The sequence below is a fragment of the Pezoporus occidentalis genome, unplaced genomic scaffold, assembly GCF_034315485.1.
Source record: "Pezoporus occidentalis ecotype Australia unplaced genomic scaffold, CSIRO_AGI_Poc_V1 ctg88, whole genome shotgun sequence".
Lineage (NCBI taxonomy): Eukaryota > Metazoa > Chordata > Aves > Psittaciformes > Psittacidae > Pezoporus > Pezoporus occidentalis.
The window spans coordinates 2566551-2580898 of record NW_026916242.1 but is presented as its reverse complement, the minus strand read 5'-3'; the positions used below and the strand labels follow the sequence as shown (position 1 = coordinate 2580898).

At 36.4% G+C, this 14348-nt stretch overlaps 1 protein-coding gene across 1 annotated transcript in view; it reads left to right on the top strand.

Annotated features, from left to right (window-relative positions):
* Positions 1-14032, top strand: part of XIRP2 (xin actin binding repeat containing 2) — a 39890-nt gene extending 25858 nt beyond the window's left edge. The window contains 7 exon segments of the mRNA XM_062604704.1: positions 282-407; positions 5150-5254; positions 6852-6924; positions 7602-7735; positions 11593-11726; positions 12713-13587; positions 13590-14032. Coding sequence (XP_062460688.1) covers positions 282-407; positions 5150-5254; positions 6852-6924; positions 7602-7735; positions 11593-11726; positions 12713-13587; positions 13590-14032 — 1890 coding nt within the window.
* Positions 14033-14348: the final 316 nt, after the last annotated feature.

The following is a 14348-nucleotide window of genomic DNA, read 5'->3' as shown; positions in this document are numbered from 1 at the left end:
TGATTCGTATTTTGCTGAGAACGCCTGAAAAATAACTCTTACTATTGTGCCTATTCTGAATGCTAATGTTAATTTATCTGTCAATCCATTAAGTAGGGTTAACAGATTTATGTCAGTGGAAGTTGCCTATAAGAGGCTAGAGACACAGCCAAGTGTTTCCAAATATTCCATATGAAATTTAAAAGCATTATGTAGCATACTGTTTTTAACTACTTCTAAAAAAAATCAACTCATAGAAGTACATTCTTTGTGCAAATGGAAAACTTATTTTATCACTCTAGACTTCAGAGAAAACCAAGTTCTGTACTGTGCCTGGTGGCCTGGCAGCAGTGAGGAAACAATTCGAGAAAGTGCGGACGATGTCTTCACGAAAGACCTTTTCTCTGTACCAGCACAAATCTGTACAGGTAACAATAGTATTTTTAATACTGACAAATGAGGTATGCCCTGCTAGATAGCTGGAGGAAAAAAAATATGATTCTTTGCTTTACTAAATAGCTTTCATTATGACTAAGACAATATTTCCTTAATGTTTATACTCATAGAATTTAGTCTTTGAGATATACTACAGGAATCATGTATTTTTTTATATGGACGAACACTCAATATAGGCAATACTAGATTTACAGCAAATAGATGAGTAAAGCAGATTACTACCAAAGCATTTTTTTTTATACTTAACCTTCTCTCTAAGCCTGTAATTCATTTTCAAGTATCATGGTGATATTTTGCATTTATTGTGCTTGATGTGATGTTAAGCTATTCTCTTTCAAAAGGAGTTTCCTGCTTCCATTGAATTAAATCTAATAAGCTCCCCTAAAAAGATCAAAAATTGCTCAGAACCACCCAGATGCTACATAGAAGTAGAACAAAGCAGCAGCTAAGTGTTATTTTTGATAAAAGGTCTTTACATTGTATAACTTCGTTAGCGTGTGCCATGAAAAATTGTTGTACGAGATAATGATTTGGGACTATGTGAAATCCTCTGTAATAAAATACATTGTACAATCTGTCCTGTGCACTCTGAAAAACAGTAATGGCACAGTAAAGTGCTTTACCATCCATTTAAGCAATATTGCTCTTCAACTTCATAGAACAGGACACATGAACATTCTGCTACAGGTTCATTTTCATGTTAAATGAGTATCATATCTACCCATCATCTCTCATTACTTATACATTAATACCAGTTTCAACAATCTGCACAGACAACAAGAAAAGCTCCAGTTTGTAGGGTAGAAGACACAGTTTGCTGCAGAAGTATTAAAGCATTTTTTACTAAACAAAAATGTCCCATAGTTGGACATAATCATACTGGAGGATACTGCTTGGTAATAGGAAGTGTCATACACATACTTCTCTGGTGACAGGGTCCAACCTAGCTGCCATGTATCTGGATGAAGAAATGTAGAAACATGGATAGAAATTATGTGCCTTTTTCTTTTACTCAGAATCAAATAAGATGCATTTTCCCTTTCTTAACAATGATGTCTAGTTCTCCACCAACCCGTTATGATGGTTCCATTTCTTCAAACAAGATGTGACCTCTAAGTATACTTATCCATGTATTTGTCCTAGGTGGCTATTTGAGGAGGCAAATCATCAGCAGAAAGAGTCACATTCACAGGAAATAAAATCACTCAGATTATATGGAACAATCTTTAAATTTAGGTTAAATAACTTACTGCAAGACCATAAAATCCCATTTCTATCTGACATAACTGCACTCTCATGGAAAATGGGATTATACACTTAGGTAGTTGAAAGATTACTCAAGGTCACTGAATCAATCCCAGGGCAAAGCAGAGAAATCATGTAGTTTGAAGACAGGCCTACAGATCTGGATAAATTCAAACTATTAATCTAAGCTAAAATAAGGAAGCATTATTTTTTTAAACAGCTGGTTTTTCAGCAGCTGAACATTTTACTACATATTCAGTTATTGCAGAAGGAGTGCCTAGCTCTTCATTCAAAATATTGGCATCATATATGCAAATAATAGCTATGTATCTTTCTGTTTTTCTCCAGCAGGAGCTGTCACTCATAGGCTTCTTCATTGTAAGGGAGATTTGTTGCTTGTGAAAGGTGTCATATTATCAGTAGGATGCACTAAGCTCTCCTCCAGAATGGTGAGCAGCAATGCAAACTGGTCACAGAATTTGCCATGTCTTCATCGGGGTTTGTTTAGACTCAACCAGGGTTTGTTTAGAGACCTGGTCTTTAATTTGACCACCTGGCACCACGAGCACCTTTTATTGTCAGCCACTAAGCTAAGAGGTCATGAGCTTCAGTGCTATTATTCTGCAAATGCCAGCCTGAAGTGGTTTGCTACACCACTTAGCTAGCTAGCTGCTCAGTCTCACTATCCAGTGTCAGAAACAAGCCATTTCCCTCCACTGAGGGTCATTCCTGACAAACTTTGTAGGAATGCTAATGTAGCAACTGCCAATTTTCTAGCAATTGCACAGCGTAAGACTGAATAACAGGACAATGTTAGTGAATGGTGAAAACCTTACCTTTTAGTGAAAATCTTGCATATAGTGTCCAAAACACCTTTAGTATATACATAGAGCTAAGCAAGGCTGACAAGTCATAGAGATGACGTGCAGATTAGTGAGGTCTCATGAGAAATTTCTGCAAGAATCTCACAGTACTAATGCACAGATGATACCATGCTAAAAACATAAATAGGTAAAAAAGCATAGCTTTTGAGGAAGAAACAAAGATTCACACTGAGTAAATCATTCATCAGGTCAGTCATTCTATTATTACGAATTATGTAACTGAAGGTTTAAGATCGCAATTTACTTCTATTGCTGCCTAAAGGGAACTGCAAGCTTGTACGTACTGACAGCTTAGAACAGTAAATTCTAAATCTGCCGATACATAAATGATATTGCATTAGCCAGCTTCCCACAGAGTTTATATGACAACCACAATGTACAGTTCAACTAAAAGCTGTGTGTTTCAAACGTGCACAAGTAAAAGGCTTTCTTGTTCTTGGACAAGCTTTTGGGCCATATGATCCCCTTGAACAATACATACATACATAGAATTGTATGTGTTTTATGTACATATGCATATAAAAAGCATTCATAGTCTTAACCTCAAAGCTATTTTTAATTTTTTTTTTTAGGAAAAGCATGTTTTTGTTGTCAGAGCAGTTGGTCTAAAATACACAGAACAGTTACTGAAAATTCAAATCTGGGCACGTTATGCAGTAAGAATGTTATCTAAATTATTGCAAAGCAGAGGTGCTAAAACTGATGTGTGAGCCTCTAACATATAAAATGCATGTAGCAATTACAGTTCTCTTCAGTACCAGAATCTAAATGCCTGCATATAGATGTACTCTTCTAACAAAATGTATACAAACTTATTCCAGATCTACATCTTTCTTTTTTAAATAATATCATTTTAGGTTAGAATGACGATTTATCCAAATATGCAACAGGGTACTATAGTCCTCTGTATTACGTACCACAAAGATATTCATGGAGAGGACAGCAGTCCCCATAAAGGGTGACTTGAAACAAATGGAAGAGAATGGATGGCAATAGAAGTCTGAAATGAAAATAGAATGACCATAAGAAGCTGTTCATGAGCTAATGCCAACAATCATCCAGCTGACGGTGATTTCTGAAGCTCCCTTATGAGACAGCATAGAATAAACAAAAAGTAATTTAAAGGGGATTCTTGGGAGAAGGGAAAAGCAACTGTAATACGTTGTTTTTTCATTCCTGCCGCCAAAAGTGACTTTGAGTTGTCTATCTGTCCTCCTCCCTTGCACAGCTGGAGGGGAGCTGTTTGCTTCTGACGCTGGGATGCAGATCTGGTTGATTAAATAACCTTACTTGATTAAATAACTTTGCTTGATTTAATAATGCACAGTACAGCAGGAATTGTATATGCCACAGAAACAAGGGACCAAGTTCCCACAAGTACAACTCTTAACTAGTTTTAAATCTAGATCATGATCTTCAGCCACAGTCCTGTATTGGAGGCATGATTTATCCTGCTTATTAAGAGTAACCTTAGCCCATGCAGACCATCAAATAATTCTCCAAAACCTATGGGATCTACAAAACATGCCACAAACTCTAATGGGGTAGACTACATTAATTCTATCTACAAGATATCCTATCCCATACCCAACAGCTGGCCATTACAGAGAAGAGATGAAACCACAGGTCTTCCTGCTTGACACTTGTTTGGAAAAATAAACAATCAGCATTTTACCCTCTGTCACTGGAATTTCAATTAGCCATATTGACAGACACACAAAATATGAGAACCTCCAAGATCCTCTTCCTCCCCGCATGTCCAGAGCAAAGCTGTGTATTTATATTGCCAAAATCTGGCCCATAATGTTTAGGATGAATTTCACTCAGCCATAGCTGTTGCATTAAACAATTATAATCTTTTGCAATATGGCAACTACTTCATAAGCAGTACCAAAGTTATAGCAATAAAGCAGTAGTGACATTCATATTAGATTTGCTTCCTGACTACATTAAGCCTAATTATATTCCTTTTTAATACTCCACACCATTCAAAGGACACATAATGACTGTCATGAACATATTTTGTGTCTCATGAATGAGCTTTTACAGTAATGACTTCTTAACTTACATATCTAAAACATGTACATTAGAATAGAAAATCATCTCTTAAATGAAAAAAGCGTATGTATGCATAAATATATTAGAAAGCATATCCATATAAAATGAAAAGGCATACTATACATAAATCAACACATAAGCATTAAACAGAGATGGAAAAATTTGTAATTCGTTTTGTTTGAACTGCCTCTTTTCAACTTGGTGTAGGGTTAGCTTTACATTTCCTCCTGTTGTGCAGCTCCCTCACAACTGTTGCACATACAGAACTTGCGAGTGTAAACCATGCTCTGACTTGCTCTCTCCTCAAGCCTCACCTCACTTTGACAGTTGAAACTTTGCAGTAGATACAATTAATTTTGATCCTGGTATGAAATCATTTACTGGGCCAGGAATCAGAAAATTTATTTTACCTTTTGTTGGTATAATTTTAATGCATCTTATAGGTAAGACAGATGGTTTGGCAGCACCAAGGTGAAACAGAATTCCTAAAGCCCACAAAGGGGATGCATGTTGTTTTCCTGCCATAGAACCTAAGAGCCTTTGCTGCCTACTATGTGGCAGAAATTACCAGTAAGGCAATGAATGCTCCCCTGTATCGATTCAGCAGAAATGTCACCGAAGATTCAAGCAGTGTAAGCAATCCTTAGTTTGAAGGTGGAATAAATCCCATAAATATATGCTTTGCCATGGGATGACTAAGGGAGAGAGGTAATTTCTTGCCCCACAATTAACTGGATTTCAAGGAGGTGCCAGGATTTGAGATGCAGGAAGCTTACTGATCTCTGTTGCACTAGATGTATAGTAGCAATCTCAGAAACACAATTTCACACTTGCATTACATCAAACACTTGGGAAGCTCTTGCTGGAGGAACAAGCTCCTTTCATTTGAAAGCTTGTTATCAGTAGAAACTAGTAGGCAAGCTTCCTTCTCACAAAGGAAGAAAATTTGACATGAGTGAAATTATTTGTTAGATGTTTCTGTGTGCATGCTAGTGTGCAAGAGAAAGGAAGCACACAACTGCTGTCTTGATAACATCAACCTTTAGGATTTATTTCTTCTAATCACTAAATTGCAAAGTACTACATGAACACAGATAATGTGATGTAACACAAGTTCTGTGACAGGCTTTAAATAAGGAAACAAATCACTGCCAGAGTCTGGAGTTGAGCTAAGCATAAGATAACCTCAGAAATCAGTTTAAACAGACATGTTAGACAGTGCTTTAAACTCTCAACAATATGTTCTGTTTGTTACACTGCTGTTGTCAGACTTGTAGATACAATGCCAGCCTGTATATTTTATAGGATGTTCTGGTTAGCCTGTGGGTCACATTTTTCACAACTGCAATTCAGCAAGATTTTTGCATCAGAAGAGCTGTATAAAGCATATGCGGGAAGTCAGCAACTCTTATTACATTTCCTTTTACAAAGTTGTATTAGCCTGCTGACTGATGATAGGTAACAAGCTGATAGCAGAACACATAAAACTGGAAGCAGTAGTCCTAGTCACCTTCACCCCCTTCCAGACTAGTGATACAGTGTGAGTACTCATGCAGCTTTCTGTATCTGCTGGCTAAAGTAGAGCTGCAGTAACAGAAATTGAGATCTTCTGTGTTATAAAAAAGTCTGTTCCAATTTTTATGGCAACAAATATCAATTTACTCTGCTGTAAAATAACTGTTCTAGTTACACCATTTAAATTTATTTGTGAAAACCCTTCATAGGAAAAAAAACAAACAAAAAAAATTTCTAATTTACTATTAGCTATTAATGTGCAATTATTTTTGTCTTTAGGAAAAGTTAAGTAGGAGTCAAAATACCGTATCAAGGAGCACCAGGGAAGCTGAGAGCAATGAAATAACCTCCAAAGAAAGTCAAATGGAAGCCTCTCAAACACAAAAGGTAATCATATCAATTAATAATCATCTCATTGAACAATTATACTGATGCTGATACATATCTGCTTTGCCTCTTCCACCTTTACCCCTTGGTGCAGCAAGATCTGGAAGTTCTGCAGATAGCCTCGCTCATTAGGCAGTGCGTAAGTTTTTAAAGGTGTTTTATTAAGCGGTTTTAATTTATTATCATTTTGACATGGTAATTAATTAGGTTTCCATTCCTATTTTTCTTTATTGGAACATTTTAAATACATATATTTTAAATATTGAGTATGTAAAATTCTTGCATATTTCACTAAACCCTGTAGTAAAGTGAAGGTTTTGTGTACAGGCTTCTCATCGTGAGCAAGTTACTCAAGGGACAAAAATGGCTTCCACATGGAGTCAGAATACTGATGAAACAGGTAAGAAGTGGCAGGAGAATAAAGGCTCACAAGTGAGCAACGGCAAATGTCTTTACTCACACAGATGTGCTGCTCTTAGCATACAAACATGAAAACACACATTGCTCTGAATTCTCTGCAAAGCACATTAATTTCCTTCAATGGGACTTAAGAAATTAGTTTAGAATTTGGGACAGAGATGGCTTTTGCATAAGGAGGTGGCTTAACATATGCATTCAGTTCCCTGAAAAAAGTGGAGACTTGAAGAATTGTCTGAAAACATAGGCAAACACTAGCCCATGTACATACAGAACTGTAGATAAGAAAGGTTTGATTTATAGCTGAACTGAATATCCCTGCAGAATATGACCAGAGTGTTAAGACACTGCTGCTCCTGCAGTTTAGTCCTAGTATTGGAATTCACACATTATATTCCCCCATAGACCTGTCAACCTTTAGCCCTGTCACTCCACTCAGGTATGGCAAAACAGCAGGTGATAGATAACATGTCCCTCAACAACCATTCCGTCACTTTCTCAGTGGATTTCTGTTCACAATCAAGTGACTCTCTAGACTTCTGCAAGGCTACGTGTAATTTTTCTAATGTAATAATGTTTTAAAATCCACTGATAAAGTCAATTTCATAAAATGCAGGGTGGATGAAAAATGATCTTGTCTTATTATTCTTCCCATTGCAGTAATCAATGCAGCTCAGGACGAAGAGCTCCCAAAGACTGTAACACAGATTTTAAAACAGCAGATTGAAAGGACAGTTCAGGAAACAGCTGTTCACTCTGACAGAGAGACTGCAACACCTGCAAAAGAAGTAAAGGTCTGTGTTTTTAATAAGAGGGATTTTTCTTTATGCAAATTAGAAAGGGTGAAATTAAGACATTGGTCTGCCAAGCAGTCTGAATTTCTGTTTTGACTGTGATTAAAGATGTAACCTATGAAAGTGGTGGGAATATATGGACATTAGAAATTAAGTGCATGTAATATGAAATATATTGAAAGCTCAACAAGTACTCACAGCATGTGACAGACAAAATAAGTAGACCTTTATAAAAACTTCTGCATTCCTATCCTCCTCTGCTGAATACAGTCTCTTACTTCCTTGTTTTGAATCTGTAAATATGTATAATTTCTGTCACCACAGATTCCAAGAAGCACAGAAAATGTCACTTTCAGAAGAAATGAAAATGAGCATAAGCCACGCATAACTTTACATTGTGCTTATAATGCAAAGCCTTCATTTGTTCATTTTGATGATTGAAAGTGTTCAATCATCATTCTGCATTTTGCAAGAATTTCACATTTCTTTTCACTGTGCAAATAGTGCAGCTTTTATTTCAAAAGGTCTGTTTTAAGCATTCTGAGCATTAGCTGATGCATTGTGTCTTTCCAGATCTTACTATAAGCCTATTGCTTGGATGCCTGCAGAACTAGCTTTCAACAAGAATAAAAATAAATAAATAAATAAATTTATACGTAAATTTAAAAAAAAAACAACCCCCTTTTGTTCACGAAAGATGGAAAATATGTACCAGGAAATTAAATTGCCTTCAACAGTTAGTTCATCACCCACCTACTGCTACTACTTCAGCAAGCAGGCTACAGGAAACTTCTGCACTAAGGTAAAAAAAGGACAGAACTGCTACTTCTGCAATGATTTGCTCCAGATCCCATGAATATGGAAGCACGGAAAAGTTTTCCACTACAAAAGCTCCACTGGAAATGACACAACTTCCCAGTCCACTGATTCATCCATCTCTCCAATGAAGCACATGGTCTCCATAGATCTGTATCCAAAGCAAAGCAATTTATATGAACTAAGATGTTTATACAAATGTACAAGTAAGAAAACACTTAGAGAAACATTACCTAAGACTTCTAATATTTTATCTGGTGAATCTGAAGCACAGAGTATGATGTCAGATGTGCAGCAGGCTATATATAGCTTTGCCTTCATTATTCAGATGTTCACAAGACCAGAAAAAAAATGCTTAGAGTGGTGGGAAATCTGGAGAGGAGAGGTCCTCTCTGTAAGATGGGTCTTTGAGAACCAGCCTTTCTTTTTAATTAAAGATGACTCTCCAGACCCAGAGCTAGAAGCATTGTAGACCAGAAAACCATTGCAGGCAGAAATATTAAATACATAGCCAGTCTCTTGCACTGCGTGTACATGCTCCCGGCTGTGCAAGAGGTATGGACAAGGCTTTTGCATTAGTTAGAGATGGTGTTCACGCAGTCACTTGGATGTTTGAAATGCAGCCACTGGACCCTATGAATAAGAACTATCACAATGAGCCATATCAGATGAAATTCTTATCCAAAAAGTTCCTAGTGGTGCTGTAAAGAGTCTGAGGCACGTGCTGGAAGCACAGAACCTAGATAAACTTGGGCAGCTTAATCCACTAGATGTCCTTAACTTGTTGCAGCTGAGGTCTGAGCTGAAATAGCTTAAAGGAAGTGTGAAGAGATGCATAAAATATTTTGAACCTCAGCCACTGTCCGTTACCAAAACCAACTCCAGTCAAAAACTGGAGAATGAAACTGTCCACAGAGAAGACAGTGAAAAGAGGCATGTCAGAGTAGTAGACCACACATTTAAAAAGCATCCTTTACTTGTGACCAACAAAGACCTGTTTATCTTTAAAGTGGTACATGGAATCTCAGTGGATGAAAAGATGAGCAGTGATGGGCACGAGGCAAACAGTTAATTGAAACACAGCCTTGGCACACAGAGAATTCAGACAAATTAAATACTGCTGAAACTTCACCACAAAAATCAAAGCAAGATCAAGATCCCACAGAAGAAGCAGCAGCCCCTGTAAAACCACAGCAAAGCACACTTGCTGATTCTAAATTTGATGGCAAGGATTCTCAAGTAGTACAAAAATACAATGTAGGAATCCACACAGATCTCCACAAAGACAAGAAGGCTGAGCAGCTTAATGGAACTGCAGGAAGATGCAGGAACTGTTGTGAAAGCTTCTAGTTGCTATCTCTTCCACCATTATGAGGATTAATGCTACAAGACCTACCCTGAAGAATTATATAGAGCAAAATAAAAACAAAAACATATTAAAAATAGGTATTAAAATTAAAATAGCATTACTGTTGTATTTGAGAAATACTAGCATGCTAGGAAATGCGCACAGAATGCACCTGACTTCTCATGCTTAAAATCAATGCAACATCCTCTTAACTGAAGTAAAACATTGCCTGTATGAAATAGCTCTAGAGATAAAATAATGGTCATGTTTTGTGCACATCTATTTTCAGTTTATTAAAGCAGAAGACGTGACTTAAGACAAAGTCAACTACATTTCAGTGGGTCTCCTGTTTGAGAAAAATTACTGCAAGAGTTTCCAAATTAACATAAAAATTTGCCTGCTCTTCCCTGCTGAGCACTTTTATCAGTGGACACAGCCTTAGTCTGAATTAAGGACAAACCCATCTACCATCAAGAATCCAGGTTTCACATCACTAAGGAGTGTAGCCACTCAGTGTCTCTCAGAAATCTGAGCTACATTTGAGGCTATTTTATAATTAACCATTCTTTGGGGGATTTTTTTGTTTGTTTTTATTGGTGGTTTATTCTTATTGCAAATTCGACATTATTTTGAAGATATTTAATTCTCAGCATTTTTCACAGCTCCATTATGGCACTAGGGATATTTTGCAACTAAAGCTGTACTTAGAAAATCTACATAACTTTCTGTCCTGATTTGTGAATTGCTATAAAATCAATACCAGCAGGCAAACCAAAAGCAGACAGAATGCTGAAAGGGGCCAAATTTTCTGCAGATGTCAAGAGCCATTACTATTGTTAATGAAGATAATACAAGCAATTATTTGATACACCCTATTTGTATTTGTCTGCTAGTACAGTTCTCACAGCAATATGGGAATTGAGACAGAAAAGCTGTCTGCGTTTTTGCAAGCCCAATAGATTATCCATTATTTCTTTCTGTCCCTTATTGGTATGAAATAAAACTTCTATTCACGCTTTCTACTTTACAAAGAGCTGATTTCTTTTATAATTAATTATACTTCATAAAAGAAGGATTTGATAGAGTTGGCTAATATGATTGTAGCTAACTCAGCCTTAAAAATTAACTGAAGAAAGTATCAGCTCTGAAAATGAAAACTATAGAAGTCACAAATAACTATGTCCATAGCATATCTGGGCCATATGAGTGTAGAGTCTGCAGATTACCACAGAAGTAGAACTCCCTCATGTGTTTTTGGCATGATCAAGTAAAACTTCCTCATCAGAATTTCAAACATTTGCCCTGTTTATTGATCTCTAAATCACATTGTAGATTCAAAGATTATACATACATTATACTCAATTCCACTTATACAAGTAAACCTTTTATCATCCTATCTCATTTCACAAAATAAGTAGTTATTAAAAATAAATGGAAATACTGTACCTGGTGTAGTGAAGTAAATAGTCTTTTCAAATGTATGGATTTCTGAAAAGGGAAAGTTGAACAGTATTTCCACTTTCAAGGAATTATTGTTAGTTGAACAAAAAAATGAAGCCCTAAAATTGACAGCTGAGATACCAGTTAATGCATAAAGAAAACTACAGTTTTAACAATTAACAAATGATATAGTTAAAAATAAATCCCAATATGCAGCTTAAACTAACTCATACTTTTTAATATGTGGTTCTAGAAACTGCAGATTCAGGAAAATGAAACGTGCAGACTCTGTCAACAGAGAGTTTACCCAATGGAGTGCCTAGTTGCTGACAAGCAGAATTTTCATAAATCATGTTTCCGATGTTACCACTGTGGCAGTCAATTAAGGTAAGAATTAACTGCGTGTTCGCTCATAGAACTCTGCATCTGAATATAAATGCAGACGGTGAAATTATTTTCAACTAGGCTATTCAGCCTGGAGGATGTTGGGTTGACAGGGAGGAAACCTGCGTTCCCCCTTTTCTTCTCTGCTACTGACACCCGAACCATTATTAACCAAAGGCCTTTAAATTCTCTAAAGAACTGCTTCATCCCACTACCTTCCAAATTCTGCTGCATATTGTTTCCTACTGACTGCTCCAGACCTTCAGGACAGCTCACGAACCAGAAACAGTAGATACAGCAACTTGGGTGGTCAACACAGACCAAATTTCCTCTTACTTTTCCTCACCCATAAAATGAACGATGATGATTCTCTGCATTAGCAAACCACTCTTGTAACCTTTATACAAAATGCAGTAGTTATCTAACAGTTAAATAGGCTAACAGACTGCTTAGGCTAACAGTTCTGACTTTAACACTTTGGAGATTAGCTACATGCATTTCCTCTACTTCATTTAGGAGCAGAATCAAAATATAATTAAACAAAAATTTCTATAATTTGCACAAAGGTTACAGAAAATTGGCACTGTATTTTCTGAACCTATTTTGTAGAAAAATAGAGAATTCAGTCTTTAATAGGATGAAGAAAAAGGTCCTAGCAACCCCAAAGTGCTGTGGAATTTTGCTATTTGAAGCTTATGCTATGCAACAACTGAATAGATATATGTTCTTTCTAAAATCACAAAGCATGATTCTTCTCAATCATTTTCACTTTGAAATTGTATGGGAATTCGCATTAGTTTTAGATACTTTTGTTTTGGGGTACAGGGTGGTTAGAATTGGCCAGTATATTGAATTTGCTCTCTTTCTGTTCTTCCTTTTCTTTATATGTAAAGTCATGTAGGGGCACTTGAAATACCAAGTAAAGTTTAAAATTCACAGTAGGTTTATGATATGTAAAAGTGTAAAACACATTTCCTTCCATTCGGCAGCTTGGGAAATTATGCATCTCTCCATGGAAAAATATACTGTAAACCCCATTTTAAGCAACTTTTCAAGTCAAAAGGAAATTACGATGAAGGCTTTGGACACAAGCAGCATAAAGAATTATGGAATTCTAAAGAGCGATGTAGCTCAGCTGGCAATACTCATGCTGAAGAAACAAATCCCATTAGTAGTATACCTGTTGATCCTAAACCAATTACAGACATTGATCAAGACTTGTACTCAGGTACTGATGGTTCACTACCTGATATTTTGGATAGTAATTTGAAAAAAAACACAGAAAGGGGTAAACTAAAGCTGACATGGCCTCCTTCAACAGGTGAGGTAACACCTAAGAAAACATTTTCTATTGAAGAAGTGGCTAAAGTAAATAAGCCGAAGTGGCCCCCCGAAGGTTTTGCTCAAGAAGGTTCTAATTTAAATACCTATAAACCTCTGGGCAATAAAAAGGATCCTCAGAAAGAAAATGCTGTGAGCAAGCAAAATAAAAATGACACTGCAAATGCACAACAAAATCAACACTCATCCTTCAGTGCTCTGTCTGAAAAAGAAGCCACAAATACCTCTAAAGTAAAGAAAAATGAAGCAGGCGATAAGAGAAAAGAGGAGGAAGCTGGGAATGTGCAAGATAAGTGGAATAAAACAGGAGAATCACAGAACATGGAGGAAAGTGGGAAGGATTTTAATGGAAGTGATAAAGTGATTGTGTATGCTGCTGGGAAGGAGCAAGAGAAAAAAATAAATGAAACTGATGGTTCAGAAGTTGTACAGGTTACTAACATTGATGATGTAACAGTACAAAAGGATCACAAAGAATTCAGCTTAAATAACAATAACAATTATGCCACTTTTTCACACCTAAATATTTTAGGCAAGAAACAACCCTCTCAGCTACAGCTAACCCAATGACAGCATTAAGCCATGCAATTTGCTCTGTATTGCAGCATGCCTTTACAAAGCTGGAAAATCAGTCTGGAAATGAAGAAATATTTGAGATGTATGAATCTCAAGAGAGCTATTGTAGTGATACTGTAACTGTTTCACAGGATGAACAAAACTCAAAAGATGAAGATGCTGTTACCTCTAATAATCTTGCTCAATTTAATAAAGATGCCACTTGTCAGAAGTCTCATATTAGTACATTAAAGGAGGCAACTAATACAACATTGCCTGTTGATATGGAGTTGGCATGCACTGGAGAAGAATCAAAATGTGACAAAAACTTAAACACTATTTTTTTATTTGACACTCTGAAAACACCTTTCCTTAAAAAAAAGCCCAACAACCTGGATTTAGACTGTGGTTGAATACACTGTAGATATAACTAAAGTTCCTGCAGCCCATATTCAAAAGAACATGGGAATTATGCTACAGAACTGAATGATATTAATGCCTGTCAAGAAAGTGAAATAATCAAATTGTCAAAGAATGACATAAATACAAGCTTAGATTTACTGAGCTCAAGATACACAGCTGTTCCATCATTCCAAGGCGAGAAATTCAAGTTCAAACAGCTCACTGTAGAAGAACAAATGAAAAGAAATAGATTCTATGATGAAAATGAACAAAACAGCTAAGTGCTCAGCTACACCTGTCACTCATTATAACGTAAGTCATAAATAG